This window comes from Lonchura striata, chromosome Z (genome assembly GCF_050655825.1).
Source record: "Lonchura striata isolate lonStrDom1 chromosome Z, ASM5065582v1, whole genome shotgun sequence".
Taxonomy (NCBI): Eukaryota; Metazoa; Chordata; class Aves; order Passeriformes; family Estrildidae; genus Lonchura; species Lonchura striata.
Window position 1 is genome coordinate 50,194,523 of NC_140740.1, and position 27,539 is coordinate 50,222,061.

The following is a 27,539-nucleotide window of genomic DNA, read 5'->3' on the forward strand; positions in this document are numbered from 1 at the left end:
ATCCTGCACAATTTCAGGATTGGCTGGGAGTTGATAATTTTCAGTCATGGTCTGGGACCTTCTTGGTCTGTCAGAAGACAGAGGCAAAGAAAGCTATAAACATCTCTACTTTGTCTCTGACCTCTTTGTGAAGTGTGCTTCCTTATCCTTCAATGGTTACTGTTTCTACACTTTTACCATTAATATGGTTAAAGTGCAAAAATATGCCTTTAATCATTAATAAGCTTGGGAAAAAAAAAAAAGCTTGTTTTCCCCTGTGGTTCTGGGTAGCTTCAACTCCAACTGAGCTTTGGCTGCACAGATTTTCTCTCTGCAGTAGTGAGCAGCATCTCTGTATTCTTCCCATGTCACCTGACTTCGCTTTCACTGGGCATATACCTTACTTTTTTGCCTTACTTCCAAGATAAAATCCCTGCTCATCCAAGCCAGACTTCTGCCTCACCTGCTTGATTTCCAGCACTGGGGAATAGCCTGCTCCTGCCATAGGAGGTGATGCTTAAAAAGTGGCCAGCACAGATGACTAGAAATTAGTCTGTGATAAGGAATAGCTAAGTGAACTTCCTCTCCATAAAAGTGGAAAAAGAAAACTCAATAGAGGCCCATATGAATTCATGTCAGGAAATCTAAATTCTACGGGAGCAAGCTGTCCATCTTAAAGAATAAATTTGATTAATACATGGTGTTTTTATTGGGACAATTGTTTTCTCTGGGTCACTTTTTTCATGAACTTGTTTCCATGCTTTAAAATATTTTCTGTGGGAACTATTCAACAGTTTACATAAGTTGTAAAAGTCTCCATAACACAGTGTATAGAGATGTATACTAAAGTTTTGAAAAAAAAGTACAGTAGTAGACTGATTCATCTTTGAGACAAGGTTTTTTTGTGGTATTATATGTGTCTGCATTAAATCATTGTTTCTGTCAGTACTTCTCATGTGTACATATAAAGAAGATACATATAGGTGAGCATCTTCTGTGTAAAATTCTTGCTATTTTTGTACATCCATATCTAGAATTTTTAATACTGTTTTAGGCATCCCTGAAATTCTTTTCTTTCCCGAAGACATTCAATGTTGCTAACCTGTAGTCATGATGCTATTCTCAGACATTACTCTCTACTCAGAAATGAAGGGTTTTTTGTCCTTTATTCTGTATACAGTGTTTTTGTTTGATTGGGTTTTTTTTCCACATGGTTTTGTATAGGTCAAATGTTCTTGGTGAATTCTTTTTCCTTCAGAATGTTCTGGTTTATCTCTTCAAATGCTTTTCCTGACATTTTGTAGAACATTATTATTAGTAGTAGTATTAGTATTATCATCATCATTACCATTATCATTACTGCTACTACTACTAGTAGTACTACTTTATTGTATTGGAGACTGTCTTTCTTCTTGCTGAAAGGGTTTCTCAATGTGATGGTTGTCTGTCTTATAAATGTGGGATGACTCATGTTTCTGTTTTGTTCTTGTTAAAAGTAATCTGCTGGTTATAGTCTAGATTTTACCCATGGGCTCCATTAAAACATAAGCATGAATTCCATCTGAGTTTTATCGTTTAATGAAAACTTCTTCAGGTATTTTAACATTTCAGGTTAGGTGTAATTTTGAGTAATTCCAAAAATACACTAGTTTCATTATTTTTGATAGAACTTATCATCACTCTCTTATGTAGATGACTTTGTTTTTTGAGAATTAATCTCTTAGTATCCAAATTAATTTAGCACATTGTCCAGCACATCTTATATTGATTTTGAAATCGTAGTAGTAGATACGTTATTTTCACAACTGAGAAGAAAATAATTTTGAAGGTAAATGATTTTAAATAATTATTTTGTGTAATTTTGAGTGACATGCCTTCTGTTGCCTTATTTCTCCATGTAGTGATTGGAACAATACTGTTTATTTTAGTACATGAAATAGTATATATTGTACTGTAGAACATTACCATTCATCAAATAGAGAATTAAAATAGGTTTTCAGTAAAATACCCATTTTACTTGATCTGTGATTTGAGAATAACAGATGAGAATAATAAGCACTAGAATTTTTTCCTCAGAATTTTGAATAGCTCTGAGAAGCTGGTTTTATATATAAAAGAAATGGGTTTTGAGAAGTTATTTTGACCTATTTTGTTAAAATAGTATCTTTTAAAAATCTGTGATTTAGAAGAATTCAAGTTTATACCCTATTTTATTCTTCTCTTCCTTTTTCTGAGGAGAAATTTAACTAAGCAATGGGTATATGCACATGAGCTGTGTTGAATAAACTTAGGATCTTAAACTGGTGAATGTTAAGCACCATTTTGTTACCTTGCTAGAAATACTTTTTGTACTTTTGATAGAAGTCTAGAGTACAATTTTCTTCACAGAAACACTTAGCCACATTTTGCAATGAGACGATTAGGAAGTAAACACTGCAAACTATTTTTTTCTCAGCTGTCTTCAGTGGTTTATTCAGACTACGTAAGTTTTACTTCCATTCTTACTATTACTTCAAAAGTACAAAAACTTTCTTCAAGGTAGTGAAATTTCAAAATGAAACTATAGCTGAAATATTTTAGTAAAAACCAGTGCTCTGGGTTGTTTGAGGCTTGGGTTTGTTTTTTTTTTTTTAACTTTAGTAGCAGTTTATGTTTTGGTGACACTCTGAAGAATTGTAGAAAAAATAAAAAATCTTGAATGTTTATTATTATAATTTTTTTTTTTCTTTACAGGTTTCTGCTTTGGGGTTGGATCCTTCAGGTGCTCGTTTGATAACTGGTGGATATGATTATGATGTAAAATTTTGGGATTTTGCTGGAATGGATGCCTCTCTCCAAGCTTTTCGGTCACTCCAGCCGTGTGAATGGTAGGCATGAAGGCTGCCTTTTGCACTTAATGGTTCATGTAAAGCTCCTGGTAGAATGCACAAAAGCCTTATAAGATAGCTTGTTTAAAAGGCTCTTGAATACCAAGGAATGTTAACCTAATAACTTGTCTGCTTATTTCTTTTCCTGCTTTTTGCATAGACTTGCATATTTTCCCCTTTTAGAAAGCTGTAGGTGCATTTGCCAATGTAATTATAAATAGCACATCAGAAAAGGAGCCTCTCAAAGACAAGTTGACTATCGTAGTTGTAACTGACATTATTAGAATATACTTTCTATATGTATTCTGCTTATATATAACTAATTAAGAGAAGAAGCAAGTTAAAACAATTGATCCCTTTGTGGGGTGTTGCCCTGATTCTTAAGATTTTCTAAAGCCTTCTGAGTTTACATTCTGTTAGAAAACTTTCTCACACAATTTTCTATAAACAACATATTGTTTTGCATTCCTTCATAGGGGTACAGAATCTTGATATACTAGTAGTTTGTCCAATGTCTTTGGAGAGGTAGCACATTCACTCTCCAATCCACTGTCACCTTTAGAAAAGTATAAAAGTTAGAGTCAGAATATAAACCCTTCTTCTTTGCCTTGCAAATAGCAGTAGCTCATGTTGTGCTTTCAGGTGTCCTATAGCAACAGTGGGGAGCCTGTCTAGTTCCTGCCAGGATTTCTGAAGGGGAGGGTGATTTATTTAATCTTCATGATGTCCTGTGTTTCAGAAAGCACTGGTCCTTTGCATTGCAGTGTTCACTGAATAACCATGTAGTGTGAAATACTGACTTTCTTAAAGAATTTGTATTTATTTCTATGTTTCTGTTTATGCAAATTGAAAAGAAAATGCAGGAAGCATTTTAAGAGAGTTATTTCCATACTATCCCTATTGTTCACTAGTAATTTAGAAAGTAAGTAAAGTGAGTTCATTTAATTATTCCAGAGAACTGGAATACAGAACTCCTTCCACAGTAGTATACACTGAACTTTCTGAAAAATATGTCACATAAAATAAAATACAGTAGTTTTAGCAAGGTACTTTCTGATCTGGCTTATGTGGTACAGTTTATAAGGTACTTTGGTGTGATTCAAAAGGGGATTGAAATTTATTATACACAGAGTAAGTAGTACTTAGAATGTCTATTTTTAATCATTACTATCTTAAAAAGCTACAGCTGAGTTTTGGTCAGTTTGGAAGGTTAGAGTGCATATAACTGACTACAGATGTGCCAAAAATCTAGATAATGAAAGATGAGGAGACGTTAGGACTGTTAACCATAACAGGAGCAAAATAGAAAAGGATTCTACTGTTGTTCTGAAGTCTGGAAAATCAGAAAAATAAAAAGTGTGCTTTAATGCATTATGCAGTTCCAATCTCTTTTACAGACCTTGACTTCTTGTAATAAGTTGACACATTTTACATTTACTTTGAAAACATGCCACTTAAGAATAAATAAATAAATAAATAAATAAATAAATAAATAAACAAATGTTTTCACATGTGAAGTGACATTCAGACTTTTCTGGCATGAGTTTCATTTAGATGATTAGTTAGCAGGATATCATTGGTATTGTCCTTCCTCTGGCGTAACTGAGCAGAAAAAGATGACAGTCTTTCCTTCCACAGTAGAAAATTATTTTAATGAAGCATTTTCAAGTTTAGCATAGGAGTGCATTCAAATTTAGTAGTACTTGCTAATAATGGTGTAAAATATAAATATTGTATAAAAACCACAAGTAGGCTATATGTTAATGTTCTATTTCAGGGATAGTTTGCAGATTAATTGGTAAGGTCCTTTTAGGAAAAAACTAATGGTAAAATATGCACTTAAAATACTTGTTATAAGTATTATTACAATAATACTTATTATTTTATATAAATGTTCTTGGTGAAATTATTGTGATTTGGATACCTTAATGTATAAATAAAGTAGTAAAAATATAAACATAAAGTAATATTAAAAATAGACTTGACTAGTGTGATGTTTGGAAATTACACTTATGATGCAAGTCTCAAGAACTAATTTTGGGGGTTTAAAAAAGTTATTCGAATATAACTTCTGTATCTTTTTCTAAACATAAAACTGGAACTGTATATCTCTCTGGTAAAAAGATTCAACTTCAAGTTCTTTTATGCTGACATTGAGACAAGCTGGTGAATACTTTGTGGAATATTATATAACTTGTGTCCAGGTGTATATATGTTCTTATATTACTTTTTTCACTATGAAGTTTATTATTGAAGGACTATTAGCATTCACAGACTTGAATTTCAAAGAATTCTGAGGAGTTCTGGTATGGAAACATTAGGTGTTAGCAGAAATCCAGATCTGAAGCAATAAATTTAATTTCATTTTAAAAATGAAGGAGCCTGAGATCAATTCTGTATTGTCAAGGCTCCATTTTGTAGCATAATATCAGGTTACTCTGTTAATTTCTCCTTGGATTTGTGATGTAAAGTTAAGAAAAACAGCCTGACACAAAGCTAGTATTTTCAAGCCATACCTTGGTGTTGAAGCCAAAAGCAAGTGTTAGGCAAAGTTGTTATGTAGAAAATATTCGTGTGTCATGATTCTACCCATGTATAGCTCTGTTTTGCAGGTCCTGGTATAAAGTACTGTGCACATTTGGCAGTTTTAAACCAAAATGACTCAGATTAATGCTATTAACAGGAATTGTTTTTATAAGTTTCCCAAGACTTTTGCTATAGCATTAATAAGAATCAAAAATATTTTCTTAAAGAACTGCCTTTGCAAAGCCTCACTTTTGGCCATGTTCCAGTAAATATCAGAAAAGTGGTAACTTCAGGGACTTTGCAAATACTCTACTTATAGAAGTAATTTTTGAGACATGATTTTAAAAATCACATTTCACAGTCAAGAAGGTATGGGTTTGAGACTTTTTTCTTTAGGTAAAGCTAATGGAAATCTTTTCTCTAAAGCTAATGTTTTCACATGACTGATCTGATAAATTATTGGTTATGTTCCATTGTGCTAGTTGCTGTAAAATCAGTTGCTTTTCCTTACTGGGAGAAATTTTAAGACAGAAGAAAACTTTGTTCAGGCATGCTGATACAGAACTACTAAGAAGCAATGAGATGACATTGTTTGAATTAAGAACAGTGTGGTGTTAATAGTATTAGTACCTGCAGTTTGATTTTCAGTATTTTTGTGTCTGAAAATAGGTTTTTTTTCAGAAGACCCTATGGACCTTTATATATTGTGGATTCTTTCAGAAATCAGATTTTACTTCTGAGCTGCGTGTTATTACCTAGTGGCCAGATCCTTTTCATGCATGAGACATGCATCAAGTGAAAACACATTTTAGTCTTGTTTTTAAATGTTTAATTTTTATTCTTACATTTCAACAGTTATAAGTGCAAAATATGAGCCTGTGCTTTGGAAGTGTTGGCTGTTTTCTTTTGCCAATTTCAGCATTAGAGTATGAGAAATATAACCCAGTAAGTACTTCATTCTGTATACAGTACTCAGATGGGGCTCAGGAATATTTTGTAGGAATCATATGATTGGACAAGATAATTTGGAAGTACAACTGAGAAAAAAAATTTAATTCCTAGGGTGTTTATTCTGCAAAATCTGAATCGGATGTATTCTTTAGTCTAGGTTTGTCAGCTGCCTGGAGAGAATATTCTAGCTTTAGATATTATTTCTCTTGTGAGTTTCCTGTAATTTCTTATAGTGTTTCCTCTGAGTTTAATGTAGCTGGCCATCTTCTTTTCTGAGAAAGTATTAATTTTTGCTCTTGAGAATCAGAATGTTTATTAAGATATTGACTGTGTTGTATTTTGGAAATTTTCAGATTTGAATGTCTCCTTTCTATTAAAGATCAGCTTATAATATTCAGTCCAATTTGGCTGCCAATTGGTATTACATAATAGGGTGCTTGAAGCAATTTTTAGCTTTTTAATTGTAATGTAATCAGTTTTTCCAAACATTTTTCAATAAGAAATTTAAGCTTAGTTTACATTACTATGATCAATGCAGAACTTTTAAAGTAAGTATTACAATATTTTAAGTGTTTCATGTAGTAACTCATGGTTTGAGGACAGATTTTACAGATAATAGCTACCGCTGAGAAAATTACATGAAGTCACTACTGTATAAGAACTGAAATGGTTAAGTTATAAGTTGCACAGTTGGCTTTTTTGGTCATCTGAGTGTTAACTTCACTAATGGGAACTAATGTTAAAAAGTAGTTTCTTGAAAGGTGCTAGGATTTGAATGCACATAGTAATGTTCTTAAGCAATGGGAAGATATTTCTTCGTGAATACTTTGGATGCAATGAAAATCCAAATCTAGCTGGCAAATGTGTTCTGGTCCTGTACTTGAGATTAAGCTAGAGGCAGAGGTGAAGTATTAATATAATGTTACTGTGCACGTTCTATTAATGTGCTGGGATATAAATTCTGGAAGGTGTGAAGTGGATAGACTGCTTTACATTCTTTGCTATCCTTTTAATAAATTATAGGGGATCAAAGATATCTGCTTCAGATACAGCAAGAGCTGTGAAATTTGTTCATAATGCAAAATGCTGAGAGAATATGCTGAAGCTGGAATTGGGCTTTTCATTCATCAATCAGCTTTGCACTTGCAATTCATCTTCGTCATCTCAATATTATTACTCCATGGTTTCTGCCGCAGATTTTATTAATCAATGGAACATGTATGTGAGAACACTGTTAAAACAAATAAACAGTTACGTAGACATAGTAAACTAGACCAATGGTTATCTATTGTCATGTTTCCAGGACTGATGGTATTATTTAACTTTGTCTTAAAGTTTTATGAAATTAAAACCCTAACCATAAAAAAAGATGCAAGAATGCTGACCTGTGACTAATATCCTAGTATGTGAGGTACAGTGAAGTTTTATGTATGATTACAACATGCTTTTATAGTAATTTACAGATTACTGTAATTTTACATTTTACTTTTGGGAAGATGAGAAAGAATTTTCATCTCTAGGTAATTAAATCTGACACATACTATTTTTCCATTGGAGTTAAAATAGCATTCTTAAAGAAATATGTTTGCCAGAAATGACATTTTACGTGTTTGATAAGTTATGTGTGGTTAAAAGAAACATGTCACATATATGCACACAGAGAGTGGAATAAAAAACTTCATTCCATTAGTAAAAGATTTTCTGTCCCCTGCCTCTTTGGTATAGGAGTGTATATAGGTCTGTTTCTCACCATTGACACTTTTGTTTTCATGTAAGTTTACAGGAACGTTAATTGAATTTTTTTTTTTTTTTAAACTTTCTTTACAGTCACCAAATCAAGTCTTTACAGTATAGCAGCACAGGAGATGTTATTCTGGTTGTCTCTGGTAACTCTCAGGCAAAAGTTCTTGACAGAGATGGTTTCCCAGTAATGGAATGCATAAAGGGAGACCAGTACATCGTGGATATGACAAACACAAAGGTAAAGTCAGGGGCTGGAGGTTTCAAGGCAGGGGCTGGAGGTTGTTTCCTTGCATGGTGTGAGTGTAAGACTAATAAGCAAAAATGTGTATATTTTTAATGGTAGTTAAAAATGCAAATGAAGAAGGGTTCATTCATAGTTCTGAAGTGCTTCAACCACAGTTGGTTGTGTTTTGACCACTTTGCTTGCCCTTGCATTTTCACAAACTCTGACACAATGCTTCTATTTGCCTAGATGATTTAAATTTAGGTCAGTTTTTAAAATAGCTTAAAACTAAAAAGTAATGATAAAATCTGAAGCTCAGACCAATGATAAAATTGATTTACTTATTTCTTGTAAAGTATGTTGCCAAATAACTAAGCTAAATGCTGTTTTGCCTAAAGCTGTTCTTGTCAGATGACTATTTCTTTTGGCTGGTGATACATATATAAAACCATCAAATAACATCTGCTTTAGTTCTAGTTTGCTTAAAAATAATTTAGATTTTCTTTCTCTTGTAAATGTCTAGAATTCCAGTATACTGTAGTCCAACAGTCAAAATGCTAAAATATTAGTTATATTGCCTCATTACCTTTTTAGTATTTCTCTCCTTATTTGTGCTTAAAACAAACTGAAGTCATTGCAGCATTGCAGGAGTAGTTTCCAAATTTTTCTTTGAACGTAGTCAATGAGCATGTGCCTGTATTTCAAAGAAGTAAAGCCAACTGGACAATATATAGTCCAGTAATGTAGTTATGTTCATAGTCATCATAATGGCAGTTGCTTACTTTGCATAAAACATTCACCTTCTGGTTTTTTGTCTTAAAGGAAAACAACTGGCTAGTCAATTTGCAACTTCAGTATTTTATGAAAAACTCATCTGAGGTTGAACCCCTCTTTATTCTAAAATTCTTTTTCCTCAGTTTTCTCCAACAGGATCTTTGTCTAGTGTAGATTGACATTGGTGTATTGTGCCACCCTGGTTGTTACCGTTAATTCTGTTATTCTTCTGTAGCTTGAAAAAGTTTGAGTGACACTGTAGTGATGCCTGTTGTTTCATCCTTTCTTTGCATTACAATTCTCTCAAGAGAAAAAGAAGTCTGATTTGATGCTATATGCTGAAAGAAAACAAACAAACAAACAAAAAAAAACCAGTAGAAGAATGTCAGGATTTTTCTAATTCAGAGATGAAAACAAGCAAGGATGGATAGAGTACATACAATCTGTTAAATCATCCTGATGTCAGTCAGACGGGTACAAATTTGTGCCTCAGCTTTCATGTGATTCCACTTGAAGGATTTGGAGTAAAAGTTGTAAAAATTTTGTGATAGCTTACAAGTCCCTGTAAGACCTCTGTGTTTATTTCTTTAGGGTCACACAGCAATGCTCAATTCAGGCTGCTGGCATCCAAAGATAAAGGAAGAATTTTTGACATGTTCTAATGATGGGTAAGTATTGAGATCTATCTTTGACACAGTTTTTTGAAAGGCTTGTTTAGCTCTTGTGTTTTACTGTGCCTTAATTTGCTTTAAATATCATTCTTTCTAATCTTTAGTAACTACTTAATATAGTGAGATCTGGAAGCAAATATTATATTTGTTTTGCCTCTAGATAATAAATGTATTTTGTTTGTATTATTTTAGTTCTTTACCCAGTATTCCTTTGGAGTAGAATAGTTCCTGTGGATAAACTCAATGTAACTGAATTCAGTAGGACAATTGAGAATTTAAATTGGAAGTTTCACTTCATGTGTAACTTAATATTAATGGATGTTGTTTGACAAGTGTCAAAGAGACTGTTAGATTTTTTTTTTGTGGCTTCAGTCTTGATCTTTGCCATTTGATTCTAATCATTTGATTAGAATCAAATGGCAAAAATTTCACTTGGCATCTGCATTAATTAAGTTACTGCTGCTGTCAATAGCAGGTTCATAAATGATTTTTTTACTGATGTTTCAAATATGCAATATCCTTTACTCTAGAGTGACAGTAAGGATTGATTTTCCCTACTAATGTATCTGTAGAGTGGTCCGTTGTAAAAAGAAGACTTCAGTTACCAATTACTTTAAACAACATGGTTTGTTTTCTTTTTCCCCTAAAAGGGACTGACTTCCTGGTTTAACACATGGCTACATAAAAATATTATTTTAGGGGAAAATGTACAGTTTCTGATAAGACCGTGTCAGAAGGAGAAAAGCCTGAATGCTACATTGTGCTTTATGAAGAAATTAAGTTTTAAAAATGCACTTAAGCAAACTGTATTGTTCCAGATTTTAGGCACAGAGGTACTACTTCCATAATAGGAATTATTATTAAATGTTAGAATTAGTACTTTAGACAGTTTGTTTGTATTTTGAATGTAGTTAGACATTAGCAGGGTTTCTTTATTAGGTTGATGACTTTGTGGATACTGAAAAACAAATTAAGATACTATAAATGTTGAAGATAGTCTGATTTTTCTCCTGTCTTATCAAGTCCACTAACTGATGTACCAAAAATGCAGTTAGTGCATTCCTGATACTTGAATTGCTGTGAATTAAAATGGTCTGGACAAGTAAGAGAAAACCAGATAAATGCAACTATAAATGGCTGTATAATTGCATTTTCACAGACACTACTTGGCTGACATTAGAAGAAAAGTATTTCAAACTGATTGCATTTTGCCTCATGTTAGTGACAGGTTTTTCCAGGATTTGGATATGTCCTGTGAAACAAACAATTTGTATTGCTTAATTTGCCCCATTGGGCTTGAATGTAGTATTCTGTGTCTGTGAAGTTTAATAATACCAGAAACTAAAATGTCTCCAAAGTTTAATGAGTATTTCATCATACGGAGCTGTGATTCGTCGATTGGAGCTGTGAATGGGAATTGAAAAGAATAGTTCCTGTGGAAGGGACCTCAGTGGTCATCCGATTGTCTGACCAGTTCAGAACTGTCCAGAAGTTAAAGCTGTTGTTGAGGAAATTGACCAATAAATCATATCTCCAGGAAGCCTGTGTAGGTCTGGGACCACCTTATGAATAAAGAAATGCCTCCTAGTGTCCTGTCTGAACTTGCCCTGGCACAGCTCTCAACCATTCCCATCCCTGTCCCTGGATGCCAGGGAGAAGAGCTCAGCACATCCCTGTGCCCTTCCCCTCCTCATGAAGCTGTGGAGAGCAGTGAGGTCAAACCTCAGCCTCCTTTTCTCCAAAGGGAACAAGCCCAAATACTTCAGGTGCTCCTCACAGAAGGTTCCAGCTCTGTTTGCCTCCTCAGGATGCACAGAAGGACCTTCCCATCCTTCTCCACCCGCAGGGCCCAGCAGGCCCCAGGTGAGGCCACCCCAAGGCTGAGCCCAGGAGGACCATCCCCTCTCCGGGCTGTGCTCGGTGCTCTGGGATGGGGTTTGTTGGGATGGGGTTTGTCCTCAGGACTGCCTGGGCACTGCTGACCCACAGCAAGCCTACAGAACTAAAAAGGCTGAGTAGGGAAGGTCATCTGATCATGGCAATACCAGCTCAGCTTCAAAAACATAATCAATTCAAAGAGATAAATGAAAGCCTTCATGTTATTTTCATTAACCATGTTGTGTGAAGGTGAGTTGAGTTAGTGAGTAGCACACTTTTGCAAATATAGGTTCCATTAGTAAATTTGGAGCACAAGTCCAGTGAGGAGCAGCTGAGAGAACCAGACTTAAGCCTGGAGAAGAAGAGGCACGGGGGGGGGGGGGGGGGGAACCTTAGCACTCTCTACAATGCCCTGAAAGGAGGGTGTGACCAGGTGCCAGTCTGTCTCTTCTCCTTCTCAAGAGACAGGACAAGAGGAAATGGGCTTCAAGTTGTACCAAGGTAGGTTTAGTTGGAAATTAGAAAAAAATTCTTAATGAAAGAGTGATCAGGCATTGGAACAGGCTGCCCAGGGGAAGGGGTGGAATTACCATTCCTGGAAGTGATTAGGTATATGTATTTGTGGGGTATCTGGCAGTTTTAGGTTAATGGTTGAACTCAATGATCTTCAGCATCTTTTCTAACTTTAATGATTCTAATTGACAGCAGTTGCTGGAATTACACCAGCTATTTTAACCAATGTCATGTGAGTTGCTGACTTCTCTTTGGTAGTAATTTTTGAATCAGGAAAAATACCTTCTGTAAGATTGCTTTGATACAGTATTCTCGGAGATTTTATATATTTTATTTATTGATATATTTATTTAGATATTATATAATATATATTTATTTATATATTATAGTTTCTATTTTATATAGAAGTAATATTAGAGTACTTATGTGTCAAGGCAGAGAGTTTAAATCTCAAGAAAGAAATGGTCTGTGTCAGCAGATATAATAGAAACTTTTAGTGGTTTATGCTTGAAGGAAACAGGTTTTCTGAATTTTGAGTAAATTCAATTTGTACCAAGCATTCTAGAAACCAGATTTTTTCATTTAATATTGTTTTTTCAACATTTTGCATAGAATGAATTATGGATGTCATTAAATGTTACAACTGTATCTATCTGTCATGCTAACTTTTTAATATTAATTCCAGTATTTATATTTGACCCTTAGGTGTTGAGGAACAGTATTTCTTGAATTTGTAAAGCTGACTTTTCTGTTCAAGGCAACAGATTTGCACTTAGTGAAATACTGGCTGAAATATGAAACTGTTGAAGAGTCTGTGTAAAAACATGGTTTATGTTACATGCCAAGAAAACAATAATAATTATAAGAAAACTTGAACTTTGAAGATTATGGGCTTCTCAGGTCAGACCAAAAGACTGGCAGTCTTTATTCTAGGGAAGAGAGGTCTAAGTAGAGGAGTATGTGATCAAAGTTTGTCCAAGATGGTAGGTGAGCTGAATCTGGAACTGTTGTTTTGGAAAACCTCTTCCAAATTAAAAGGTATTTATTGAAAGTGGGTATAGTTAGGTTTAGAACTAATAAAAAAAAAAGAAAATTGTGTGCTGCTCAGATTTATTCTGGAATGTGTTTTCACAGGAGGACATGGAGGCAAGTTTAAAAAGGGATAAGAAAATTCATGTTTAGAAGCACTCATAAACAGATAGGAAGTGCAATAGGCATTATAATACCTTCTATATGACAGCTGTGGATAGTAAGATGAAATGAAGGGAATTAACTGTAATGACCAGACTCTGAATACAGGGCTAAATTAACCTATGATCAGATGTAGCCAGATGTTTCTTATAGCTTTATGTTATTCAGTGACAATAAATAATTAAGATGTAATTTCATGCTGTATTACTGTTGAAAATGTAGTGAGTGGATTTTCAAGGTACAATACTTTTGCAATGATTTTATATCTGGAGTTGTGTTGTGTTCGTGTGAATAAGCTAAGGTCTTCTCTCAAGCAAGATGGTGAGACAAAGCCCAGTCTAGCTTTATGTGGCTCTGGTATATAGAAATTTTTGATATGAATGTTTATAGTTTTAAACAAAAAAAATTAGAATGAAATCTCCCAGTCCTGAAACACTCTTTTTACAAGGCAGGCAACCTGTCTGTACCCAGTTTTTACATTCTTGACATTATGCATTAATGTGCTTTGATGTTCATAGACCTTGACATATTACACTCTCACATAATTTAACAAGACCATCTAGACCCATAAGAGGAGAAATGAAAAGCTTTAGAATATTGCATATAAGACAAAAAGGTGCAAGTGTCTACTCTTTGTATTTTATCCTGAGAGTGCACTGCTGATCTTGTATACAGTGAAGACAAGCTCTGCCATAGATTCCTATTAGTTTTGTCCTAAAAATTTTATTAGACATTGATGTAAGAATAAATTACCTTAAGTAACAGTGACTGCTCTGGAACTTTTAAGAGGAAATATTGATGCTATGTGTGTATCTACAAGTTGCAATCTAATCCTCACATTAAGAAGAGGAACTGCCACAACCTGCACATGTGGAGGAGTATACACCTGACAATAAGCACCAAAAAGGGACCCTTTAGAGGGTCATCCTGTAGGATGTGGGAAGATGATACCAGGGATGTGCTTAACAGCTATGAAGGAAAGCTGAACATCTTTTTTTTTTGCTGGTTTTAACCTGTGTTGGACATCACACAGAACAGTAAAGCAGTTGTCTGTTAAACAAAGACTTCTCTACTCACAGGATGAGTATTTCTATGGGAGAGGTTCTGTGTACTCCAAACCGGGTTGCCAGAGCATGGTTGCCAGAACCACTTGCCAAAATCAGTTTTTTTGAAGATGCTTGCAAGAAAAGATTTAAGGGTTTTCAATAATACTCCAGGAGTTTGGAAGGTGCTGAAAATAATGGTTGAAGCATGTGAAGCATGTGTGTCCTTGGGACACACTAAATGGCAAGGTTTGAGGCTGAGGGAGGACACAGGAGAGCACATGAGGGATGTCAATATACTATTAGACCCTAATTCTGTGTTGTATGGCTCTAGATAACATTTATACTTCCTCTAGAGAAAACAGTCATTCATAAAGAAAATAAATGAGTATTTGCAAATTGTAGACTGTATTTTATCTGATTCCTGGAGCATTTACACTGTCTGTCTCTTTAGCTGAAAGGTTGCCACTTGCAAGTAAGGAAAGAAAATGGTATTTTCTGGGTGGCATGTTGAAACAGGTGTTTTCATGATGCATAAAGAAATTAAAAAGTAAAATTTGCAAGTGGCCTTGTGTCAAATGAAAATAACACATTTTAAATATGTGTTAAGTAAATGCTTTTCAAATATTTTAAATCCATATTTCTTTTGATATTAACCTGCTATAGCGCAAATACTCACTTAGGGATAGTCTTTATATATATGTGACAGTTTCTTTTGATTTCAGGTAACTAAGAGCATAGTAGTAGTCTGAATTAAACAGTAATTCAAATGAAGGCTCTTAGGATTGCTATTGTAAATGAAATATTTTGAGAGGTGATGTGTTTCTTATACATGGGTGACTTATGCATGGCATATGTCACCCATGTATAATATGCATATGCTATACATTTTAAAAAATCCTATAAGTAGGTTTTGATGATAATATATTCCAATGTGCAGTTATTAGGCTATTTGTAAATTTATTACTTCAGACTGCAGATATACGGGTTACCAGCAGGGAGTCTCAGTGAGTTTTGTATCACTGTTCAAGGACACAATGTTGAACGCAGGAAAAACTACACAAGAAAATGACATAGTTCCATCAGACTCCTATATGAGAGAAACAGAAGCTGGTCAGCTGGCACACTGAAATGGGCCACAGCCTGGACACAACAGTTATGTAATAGGTCTGAAAAGTCCTCTTAACTTGTATAAGTTCTTGCCCACTTATGCAATTGTTTGTAGATGTATACAAATCTCAGTAGCTCACTTAATTTTATTTTCCTTGAAAATATTCCAGATGATGGCTTGTGGAAACATGTAATACTATACTCTTTCCTTTTTTTTCAAGTTATGGCCGGGGTATTTTGTTGGTGGATTTTTTTTTTTTTTGGTCTTAGTTTTAAATAAGTAATTTCATTATTGTGGGATTACAGAGGAATAATAATATTTTGGGGCTTTTACAGGTTGTTAAGCATTTACTGGCTTTTAATTGCAAAAGGACGTAAGAAAGTTGTCAGTTCTGTCAGTACGTTGGTAGTTAACTGTAAGTATATGAATGAATAACACTAGCCTAGAGACTTAGCTAAAGCAGGTGTTTATTTGAGTCTATTTTTTTTAACTAGAATAAATGTTGTGCGTTGATTCTCATATATGGGAATTCTGATATTCTCAGTGCTTCAACTTCCCAATATTTCATGTGATTAGAGCAAAATTGTATTAAAAGAAAAGACAAACATAGAAAAGCAATTATCTTCTCTGTGGAACTGCAGTAATTTTCAAGTTTGCATTACAGATAATTTCAATTTTAATGAATTTCAGACTAAGTAATTAATTTATATCAACCTTTCACTGTTTTAAAAGTATATACACAAAGCTTTCATCAGAATTGATATTGTGCTATTTTCTTGCACAAGCTATGTTTTTTCATTTATGGCTGTATGTTGCCTAGAACTTTAAATATGCCACAACTGTTCCTGAATGATCACTCCCATTCCATTGCATGTACTCCTTGCCATTCTAGATAAGGTTGAGGTACAGTGTGTGATCAACACTATCTTTGTCTTTCTTGTAGATCCTTTGCCACGTTATTTGGCATATTTGGAAAATACAGTTATTAAGTCAAGGCTCTTACATGTTATCAGCAGTATATTGAATGAATGTACTGAACAGCATAAATATTGATAGTAACAGAAATTCCAACATTAATACATTACCTAAAAGTGAAAAAAAGTTTGGGAATTTAGGAAGTCTTTAAAAAGTTTTATATTCTCTGGAAATACACCTGAGCAGAATGATCTTTAAAAATACCCTGTGTTTTAAGATATAACTAAGTCTTTGTTTATATTATTCCAAAATATCAGTTGATGTCTATGTAATAACAAAGAAGGAAGAGGAAACGGATAATGTTGTTTTTGTTATTTGGATGTTTTCTTATCACAAATGTGATAGGTAGTGCTGGAAGAATAACTAAGAGAGGTCAGTGATGTAAAATGTTCCAGCAACAGGTGTTCTGTGTCCCTACTCTCGTATGTTCTTTTCCTTTTAGAAGCAGAATCGCAGCCAAACTTGAAATTTAGCAGTTGTGAACTTTATGATCTGTCATTGCAGCTTGGGTTATGGTTGATTAACAGCTGGTTTACTGTTTTAGCATTTCTCTAACAAGTCTTTCCTCTCTCATCCTTTAGTAAGGTTAATTTAATTCTACTCTCTAAAAGTTATCCTAGAGAGTATTTAATGACATCACAAACTGACCTCTATGATAAGGGGACAAGTGCAGATCCATCTCTTGTTATTTCAGTGAAGTAGCTTCAAATCTTCAAAAACAGAATTTTGCATTTAAGTCACAATTGAATTCTTAGTCTTTTGTCAAATGCATGTTTCAAATATGAAGTTACTCTGCTCTATGGAATGTGGTTTTTAACTTTTGTTTTAACCATACACTGTTGCTTAGTAAATATTATCTGTGTCATTTTTGTAATTTTAAGCAGCCAAATACAGTTAATGAAGGATGAGTAGTTTGCATAACATGTATCTGCTGTTTGCAACCAGTGCCGTTCAGATGATTTTTCTCTCCCTTAGGATGTCTGTTATGTCCTAGACATTAATAGGGACTTATGAAATCTGCAGTGTCTTAGTGAACACTGCTGTTTCATGATTACTTTTATCTTAACTTACCTTTCAGTTTTCATATGTTAGCTATTTTCATCCTGTTAACTAGATTTGCATCTAGAATGCCTGCTGTCTCATCTTCATTAGCTGCCTTGTTTCAGTCTCTTTAGGTGGGAGCTATCAGTGTATGACTTCTCTATCACAACAACTGTTTTCTAGCTTTTTATTAGGCTCAGAACTGCATTGAACCCAGTAATTTGACAGGAAAGAGGTTTGAGCAGGTCTGGAATAGCACTGCTGAAAATGGCCAGCAGTCACTTTCACTGCCCGTGGATCAGTTATTCTTACAATGCTGTTCAGCATGTCTTGAACTTCAGCTCAGTTTTGCTTTAATTGAAATCTGTGTCCCATATACTTAAGAGCCAAGTCACCTATTATAGACCATATACTTAAAATGTTCTCAGGAGAGCACAAGATCTGGTATCTGCAGCCTGCTTGGTTGTGCACTGTGAAGAATAGATCCACTGGCTGTGAAGATAGGATTATATGGCATTTCTTCTTAGATATATAGATTCTAAGCTTCAGGTTATGCACTGTCTGCTTACTTCAGGTTGACAGCAGCTGAGCCTAAGCTGCTTACACTTGAAGTGAATTCAGCCCTGGAGTTTGTTGAACACTCCTAGGGCTTGAAACAGCATTGTTGACAACTTGAGAACTTAAGCTATAATTTTACTTTTCTTTAATGTTTTTACATATCAGGAATACCATGCATATGAAAACATAGTTGAGAGCTAAATTTGGACTTGTGTAGTTTAGTGTAAGTGTAGTTATATTGTCTTGCTGAATTGTAGAATTTATAGATTTTTCTAAATAATGCATTTGAAGAAATACAGTGATAAAGCTTGTTACATAGACTGTCCTTGTTTTGTTTAAAAGCGCCAAAGTACAACATTGAAGTAGGCTTTGAGTAAATATTAATAGTCCTAACACATTCAGTGTTTGAAACATTTTATATGTAATAAATACAGTTAACACTGATCCATCTGCAGCTTTGAAACCTACTGAGAACAGTAAGATAGCCATGCCAGGGCTACTACCAAGACATTTGTAAAAATGTTTGTTACAACCTAAGCTTCAACACTGCATCTGTCTTCACAGATTTGAAGGTGAGTTGGAAAAAACATACTTGAAAATAATTACTGATGTTTTACATTCATCTGGGGAATCATTAAAAATTTTTTAATTGCTGTCTTAGGCTTTGCTTACACTTTTTAGATATATTTCTTAAAACAACCTGTATGTTATAGAGAGTGGGGCATGTTTTGGGGTCTGAAGTACCTACTCACCAAAAAGATCACTTTGAATCATATCTAGTTGCATCATACTATTTTATAGGTTAGGAAATACAAGTGACATTATGGTCAAACAACTGAATTTACCAGAGGGATAGTATAACTTGGACTCCTGTCTTAGAAAAAGAAATAACTCTTGCCAAGTTGTTTCAAACACATGTATTTGTAGCTGTGTATACACATATACATTCATATACTATGCCGTATTCCATGTTGAAAGAGAAATAATGAAGTTTGAAAATTTTTTTTTAAGATTTTTATGAGATGCTTTTATTCTCAGTACAATATTACAGTTTAGGAAAATTTTCAGAATTAATTTAGAACATAGAGGAATACAGTTCTGTCATCTGATTTATTTTTAGTTTTGCCAAGGTAAAGTTTTTTACTACAGCAAGAAACTTGAAAGTATTTTTGTGTGTCAGATGAAAGTGCATGTTAAAAAATTGGTTGATTTATCTGACAATCACAGAATTTAAGTATTCACAGTAGCTCAGTACTTCCTGAAGAGTTTTACCGTGCAGTGAGTAGAGCAAGAAGGGACAATCTTTTTAAAGGCTTTAGCTAGGCAATTGCAATGTTCTTAGCTTAGGATAGGAAGGCAGAAGTTTTGGTGTGTAAATTTGCTTCTTTTATCCCAGAGCACACAGTAGTTAACTTCTTACCTGTATTGTGCTCTACTTGGTTCATATGGATAAGCTTCCCTGAAACTTGTTTCCTAACCCCTTTCAGTCAGACTGGAAAAGGTTTTCTCTTACATCGTCTCTGGTCCTGCCTCACCTTGACTGAGAAAAGGTAATACTTTTGTGCAATTCCATTAGCTGCTCTGTGGGATTACTTCTGGCGGAACAGAAATGATGGGAAACTGGAAGTATTAGTATTTCTATCAGGTCAGCTTAATTTCAGATAGGGAAGAAGATGGTAATTTGCCGTTTGAGGAATTGATGGGAATTTTTCCATGGTTTAGGGTCATTTGTTGCGCAAATACTTCCATTGTGGTGACTTTGTTCCACAGATACCTTTCACTGGCAATTTCCTCTCCTGTCTTCTCCTAAAAAATGTATTATGTCTTTATTTTATGAAGATGGAATCTTTTCTTCTCATGTATTCAATGATAATTTTAACCTATAACTAACTCAGTTTAAAGGGCTATTTTCTCATGAGATATGCATCTTATTCAAATGACCAGAATTTTTGATTATTCTAGTACTAATGGGAAGTACAACAGACTTAGTAAACTAAATTAGAATGTTTTTGTTTGATAGTAAGGAAGTGAAGTAGAGTAGACAAGGATTTATTTTGGCACATTTCCTTACAAAGATAAAATATGTATTATATCTAAGAAAATAAAATTAAATTGCAATGATTAATGTACAAATCTGATTCTGTATTAAAGCTACACAGTAATGACTAATGATACTTGATATCCTATAGATCAAAACTCTATGAAAATATTTGCTTTGTGATTTTTGACATTTGGAATTGCAGGTAATTTCATTGTTTGAGTAATGAAATTTTAAGTTGTTTCTCTTATCAGTGTCCTCATGTTATATAAATAAATGTTTTAGTTAAAATTCCACTGCTAAGTTGCTTGTTTAGAAATGTATGTTGGGTGGTTTTCATTTTTCATGGAACAGCATGAAGTTACATTTGTTAGCTCATAGTGGTTTCAAAGGTGCATGGTTTCACTGGAAGATGATGAAATCTTGAAAAGTTTCCAGTTCAGAAATTTCTGTGTAAGGCAAATAAATCCCATTTCACAAGTGAGATAGAATATAATGGAAATTATGTATGGGATTTTGTGAAATAAGTTTCTCTTGTTTATTTATTAGAAACTTTTATAAATTTTTGTACAGCATCCATTAGTAACTTATTAGCAGTAAATTACATTCCAAAATCTGTTGAAGTTTTTTCTGTTAATTTCAGTGAGTTTTGTTTCTGCCTTTTAAAGGATTAATCTTGTAAATACATGTGAGACATTTTCATCTATCAACTGGGCTAGCTAATAGGAAGACATTTAAAACTGATAATCTGAAATAATCAAAACAACATGTTTCTAATGCAATTTCATAAGACTGAACTATTGCTTCAAAATGGCTATATTTCTATAAATTATTCTAATTAGAGCAGATTTTATCAGAGAAAGTGTGAATATTTCTAGCAAAACCTGAACACTAAGTGTTAGCCACTGACTCAGAGTAGATTGGTTAGTGAGCTGGTTAGTGTTAGAAAACTAGAGCTTGGGAAATCATATACAGAGAGTAATGTTAACCTGAAAATTATGTAGGATTAATTACATATAAGCTTTTAGTATGAGGCTGTGGAAAAGCAGATCCTGTAAAAATGTGTGCACACACAGAGAATGAACTTCTACTAATGGCATTGGTAAAGGAGATGGTGTTAATGTTCTTTTTCAGCAATACCCATTGAGTTCTGTGTCTAGTTACAATGACAGCAGTCTAAAAAGAATGGTACAAGACATAGAAAAGAAAAGTGTCAGAGATTTATGCAGAAACTTCAGCTAATTCAAGAATATTCAGGAAGCTGAGAACATTTCAGTTTATTGAATAGGATATTAAGAGACTTGGCAATAGCAAAAAAAAAAAAAACAAAACCAAACTGAAACAGAGATAAAATTTCCAACATTTGAAAAGTTTTTAAATTGTTAAAGATGTAAGTCGACCCAGTAATTGAAAGCTAGCAAGATTTGTCTAGAAGAAAGTATTTCTTTGTAATCAGATGTATTATGTGACTGTGGAATGGATTATTAAGGAAGAAATGCAGTAAATTCTTTACCAGTTGTAGCTTTCACACAGAAATTGTGGATGAAATTTCTCTTTCAATCATCAGACAAACCCTTAAATACATTTAATCAATCTGAGATTGGAAAAGGCTGGGGATTCTCAGTGATTAAAAATTGTTAATATGATTTAGCTTTGTATAGATAAAGGCTTGGTATTGAGCTGTGAGTATCTGTTAAATGTACTCAATTTTTGAGGATAGGAAGAAATCTATACATGGTCCTTCTGAGGATGGCAGAACTGTCCAGGTGGAGCTGAGGAAGGATATGTATCTAGTTGTTGTTACCGTAGCACATTAGTTGCAAGACTTCATTCCTGTTTTAGTTGAGTGTTTTTTCTCCAAAATCAGTCTACTTTCACAGTTTTATCAACCAATTTCTCATTGACCTTTTAGCTCACCCCTTCTCTTCTGTCTCCAAATCATTCCCCAGTAGATAATTTTGCAGTTGTTTTGTGGCAATAGTGTAAATTTTTAAGCTAATATTGTCATTCAGATACTTTCTAATAAAGATTTATATTAATTGCATTTCTCTTGAGAGGGATTAGTTTGGTTTCCTAAATATTTCTTCTCCTTGAAATCTTTCCAGGCATGTGATTTGTGAAATCTTCAGTTTGCTAGGACATAAAACATATTCTGATATTCTTCAGTTTAGCTCATTAATGGTAGTGGAAACTTCTGGTCAGCTAATATCTACAATTAAGATCCACATTCACTGCTGTCTGTATAATTTAGAACGTGCTGGCAAACATTTCAGTCTCCTGAGGATGAACTTTTGGTGAGATAAGATGCAGATCTTCCTTTGTCATTATAAACTTACTAGACCATATACATTCTTCCTTCAAAATAAATAATTTACTTACACTCCTGTGTAGCTTTCTTTCTTCTGGTGTGTAATTCACAGTGAATTAAATGAATAGCAGAATATCAGTTACTGAAAAGTTTCAGAGATAAAAAAAGATGTCTTCCCTTTTTTGATAGTACACACCTAGGCTTTAAAAATTAGTTATTCTATCAGTATGTTTATTAAAAAATCTAGCAAATAATTTTACTTAAAGCAGATTTGGTTTGAGATACACCCTACTTCAGTTCATCCAAACAATTAATTTATGGATTTTTTCTGAATAATTTTTTAGTTTACTTATCTATAAGTGATGTGTCATTCCAGTTTCTGTTTACTTAGAGAATGAACTGCTTTTCCTTTGAAAGATTTTTGTTAGTCTTTCAAGAACACTGAGTGAAAATACATAATATAACTGTCTTCTTGGACCACTAAATCTAAATTGCCATTTAAATGGAATATATCTTTCCAGTTCTTTCACACAGTGAGACAATCTCAGAGGGCCAGAGTCTATGGCCATGATTTGTTTGCTCTAAAAACTTTTTCAAGTAAATGAAGGATGTCTCTTATATTTTATGTAGCGCCCATTCATTTACATGAATGTTGGCCATTGAGTAACAAGTCTCACAGTGACTCTAGAATTGCTTGAGTTTGAGCCAAACACCCATTTAGATGGATCTAGATGACGTTAATAGGCTGTCAAGTACGGTACATGAAAAATTATAGCATTATAATTTAGTTTCACAGATTTGGATATTTTGAGGAGAAGTCAATGTAGTTTTAATTAGCTGTTTCAGTTGCAAGCTCCTTTTTTTTTTCTTTAAACCTTCTTTTGAAGGCTAGCAACCTTATGACAGGATTGATGGATTGAATATTGTGAACAGTCCTTATCTGCTTTGTTAGAAAGGCAGTGGCTTGGTTTGGAGACTGTCTTCATCAGGTTACATTCAAATGAATGATTTAGCAATGAAACAAAGAGATGGTAACTTATTGGACAATGCCAAGTAGATCTTCAAGTACATATATAATAAGATCCATGTATTCAAAATGCAAATGAAGAAAATATTTAACAACTTGGTTACTTGTTTTTCTTGTTTCTGAGCCTCTAGTTGGAACTTGCATAATACTTCAAGTTCAAGTGAAAGCTGAAGTACTCAGTTTCAAAAGTGTAAGTTGTTGGAAAAGTAGAAAATACTGCAAAGTTTCTGAAGGTGTTAGAGATTTGGAAGATTTGGAAGAGTCACTTTTTTTTTTTTTTTTTTTTTTTTTTAAGAAATATCATTATATGGAATATAACTTAAATGTATTCCATGTACTTTTAGTGCCATAATGTAGCTAGACTTTAAGGTAGTGAGGCTAACAAGCTTTATTTCTTGTAATGACTATTTGTAAATTGGAAATTAACTTAAATAAGGCACTCCCAGACTGTTACAGATTATACTACTTAGAACTAAATATCAAATGTATGTGACTAGTGCAACATTCATAAAATTCAGACAAGGGGAAAGCTAGAGGTGCATGAATTAACAAAAGATTACAGTTTAAGAGAAACCTGATGCTTGTGTGCAGGCACACAAGTGAACACCAAGGGTAAGAAACTAATAGTCTGGTACCTGGTCCCAAAATTAAGTAATTTTATTGAAATTATTTTAAAATATTTTGTCAGTTAGAGATTTTAAGTCTTCATCTCAGTGTTCACCCATGTGAATAAAGTATTTTTTGCTTCCACACAAACCTAATTTAACTAGTATTTTATATAGTCTCTTACTGTTAAAATACTGATATTGAAATGCCATGCATATTATGTAAAAACTTGTTCTCAAGAATTGCATGAAGTAAAAATAAAGCATAATTGACATTTGTGAAGATCAAAGTATTTAGGGGGATTTTTATATCCACTTTATTTATCCTCTCAAAGTTCATGTCTTACTTATTATGTACCCATAGGAATTCAGCTGTTCACAACAGTGAGGCTTAGGAATTATGTGAATCAATTACTTAATTGATTCACATAATTCCTAAGTCTCACTGTTGAGGCTGGTGAATTTTTTTCTTTCTTCTGTCTCCAGAACAGCAGAATTCACATCCTTTGGTGCAGAACCGTGGTATTCTGCAGGAAGAGGGATCATTGTGGGTTAAAGTTCTGTCACTGATTAATATCTTCTGATAAGTCATAATTTTATGTCTTTAGAAAATTTTTCTCTGGAGGCTTGTTTGTAATACTAGAGTGCCTTCATCAAAAAAGTGTGGTTATCTCACAGGTGTGTAGTAATTTGCACTGCACTGGCATAGTAGTTTGCTTTTTGTCTTGACGTGTCTAAAGGTGTGAAGTCCATTACAGATCCATGAGGATGGCTTCTCCTAGACTGACTTATCTGTTTATAGATACATACATGGTGCAGAGCTGATTAAGAGAGTACAGCAAATGAACAGGCCTGGTTAAGAGGAGTTTGAATAATGACTGTACTGGCCCTTGCTGAAAGCTGGATGTTTACAAAAGGGTTAGTAAAGCTATTTTTGTCTTTATAAACTATGTGTGTTTACATTAATATTTTTTCTGAAGCTTTTCTTTATTCAAATGTTAGCTGCTGCAATAAGATATGAGTCAATGGTAAGAGCTTACATTTGAGGGCTTTTTCAACTGACATTTTTATGGCATAACTTAATTTTTAAAGGTCAAACAGCTTCAGGTAGATCATCTTAAGAATTAAAAATTTAAATCAAAATGGAAACTTCCAATAATGCAGAGGAAATGTGGGACCAAAATATTCTAAATTATTGTTCTGCAACAATATTCTAAATTATTGCACTGGTGGGGCCTCACCTTGAGTCCTGGGGACAGTTTTCAGTGCCACAGGATAAGGACATAAGACATTGAATTGTTAGAGTGTATCAGGAGAAATGAGACCAAAATGGAGAAAAGTCTTGAGGGCAAGACTGACGAGGAACTGGTGAAGTCGCTGTGCTTGTTCAGCCTGGAGGAGAGGAATGTTTACCTACCTCCTGGGGGACAGCAGATGGAAGGTGCTAATCTCATCTCTCTGGTCACCAGTGGCAGGACATGAGGAATTGGAATGAATCTACATCAGTGGAAGTTCAACCTGAACATTAAGAATAGGTTCTTCACTGAGAACGTGGTTGGTCCCTGTAAGAGGTTCCCCAGGGAACTGGTTCCACCATCAAGCCTGGCAGGGTTCAAGGAGCATTTAAATGAGACTCTTGGTCAGGTCATTTAGTTTTTTGTAGATCTGCAAGGAGCAATGATCCTGATGGGTCCTGTCTGTTCCAAGATAATATGTGATTCTGGTCTGTGATTCTAAGAAAATTAAAAATTTTGCTGATTCCCTAGGTAAAAAGAAAGGGTAGAACTAGGCATTTGCACTCACTGAAGAATAGCTGAATTATTGAGGAAGCATCCATGAATTCTAATTGAAGAAAAACAAACAAAAAAATTAGAGAATTTTCTTGCTACTTGATTGACCTTTGTAGGAGTGCTCTCAGCTGCAAGTTAAAATTTGATTGCTCTGTATGTCAGTGAGCACTTTTAACTGTTCATGAATGCAGTTAGAAAATGGAGACAAGACATGTCTTTACAACATTTAGGACAGTGAACAGTTCAGTTGGAGCTGAAGCTTCTGCAGATTTTCCAGTCAGTCTCAGATTTTTCTGTCTCCCAGTAGCTCTTACATTTGGAGATGCTGGTGACATTTTTATGTATTTATTGTGATTTTGGACTTAGATCTATTAGTTCTTAGTTCTGTTCTTACTAGCTTTTGAGCAGTTTTTTCATGGTTCATAGAATTTTAGATATAAGAAGTTAGCATACCTTCAGGAATATTTTTATGTTCTAAATGGATGGTAGAGTACCCTTTTGAGTGGTCTGTAGTCACAGAATAATTTAGGTTGAAGAGGACATCTGGAGGTCATCTGGTTCAATTCCCTGCTTAGTGCAAAGGCAACTCAGATCAAGTTGCTCAGGTAGCAGCAGGTTGTGCAGTGAACTAAAAGGTGAATTTCTGAACAGTCAGAAACTTCAGGGCTTCAAGCAAACACAAGACTAGAGGGCTACAAGTAACATGTTCAAACTCTAGAGCTATTTGATATTTTTATCAAATTAAGCTATGAAACAGGTCACTTCTCAGCTGTTTCTTTTTTTTTTTAAGAAAAATCAGATTGTTAGAAGCATTCTTAGTTATTTGTGTCCTGCCTTTCTGTCGAACCATGACACTTTCCTATTTTTAATTCTACACATTTTAAACTCAGCAAAATCCCCACCATTTTTCTGCATGTGAAGAATATAATTAATAAGGGTGCATAAGTCCCTTAGTGTTTATCCTTGAGAATCATAAAATTCAATACTATTTTGTCTACTAATGTATTGCTTTAAACCTTTAACTTCACACAAAAGTAAGAAAGGAATATAGGGGCTTCCTCAGTAGTGTAAGTATTATGATATGAGTAAGCCATGACGATAATATATGAAAAAATATTCTGTGTAGTTATCCAGACAGATGTGGGACTGCATCTTGACTCTCCGGAGTTCTAAGGCTAAGAACTGTATTTTTTTTTTCTTGAAGAGATGCTTTTTTCCTTTCTGAATTCCTGTGAGTATGAGGAAAGTGTCTTAGACTTCAGTGGGTATTCCGGAAAATCTAAATACAGATACCTAAATTTGCATTTACCTTATGTGCTGCAGTTTGTCCTGCTCTTTATAAGTAGGTTATAAGCTTTTATGCCATTACACTGCAATGCATGAAGATTGGTACTTCATACATAAAGACAAAGTAAAACTCACTTTTAAAATTTTCTGTAGCCCAAGGTACATACTTAATTTGTGCAGCTGAGTCAGACTTTGCATTATGTAGAGCAGATTCTCTTAACTCCAGAAATCAAAATACATTTAAGGCTTATAATTTGCTCCCTTTAGTTACTTACCTTTGTTAAGGTAAGTAACTAAATTGCAGTTCATTGCTAGTGGACCTGCAGAAAAACGTCTGAGCGAGATCTAAGATGACAGCAAAAGCAGTTAAAACTAATGCGTGTAGGGTCAGCTGAGGTGTTGTCTTAGAGAGCTTTTCCATCCTTGACTGTTTAATTTTG

At 34.1% G+C, this 27,539-nt stretch overlaps 1 protein-coding gene across 2 annotated transcripts in view; it reads left to right on the forward strand.

Annotated features, from left to right (window-relative positions):
- The window catches only part of WDR70 (WD repeat domain 70), a 127,006-nt gene that overhangs the window by 35,613 nt on the left and 63,854 nt on the right, over positions 1 to 27,539 (forward strand). The window contains exons 7-10 of one of the 2 annotated variants that reach the window (XM_021551628.4): positions 2,713 to 2,846; positions 8,151 to 8,304; positions 9,655 to 9,731; positions 19,532 to 19,594. In XM_021551628.4, the coding sequence (XP_021407303.3) occupies positions 2,713 to 2,846; positions 8,151 to 8,304; positions 9,655 to 9,731; positions 19,532 to 19,594 (428 nt within the window). The remainder of the gene's footprint in view (positions 1 to 2,712; positions 2,847 to 8,150; positions 8,305 to 9,654; positions 9,732 to 19,531; positions 19,595 to 27,539) is intronic. The other variant, XM_021551634.4, reaches the window with a different exon arrangement.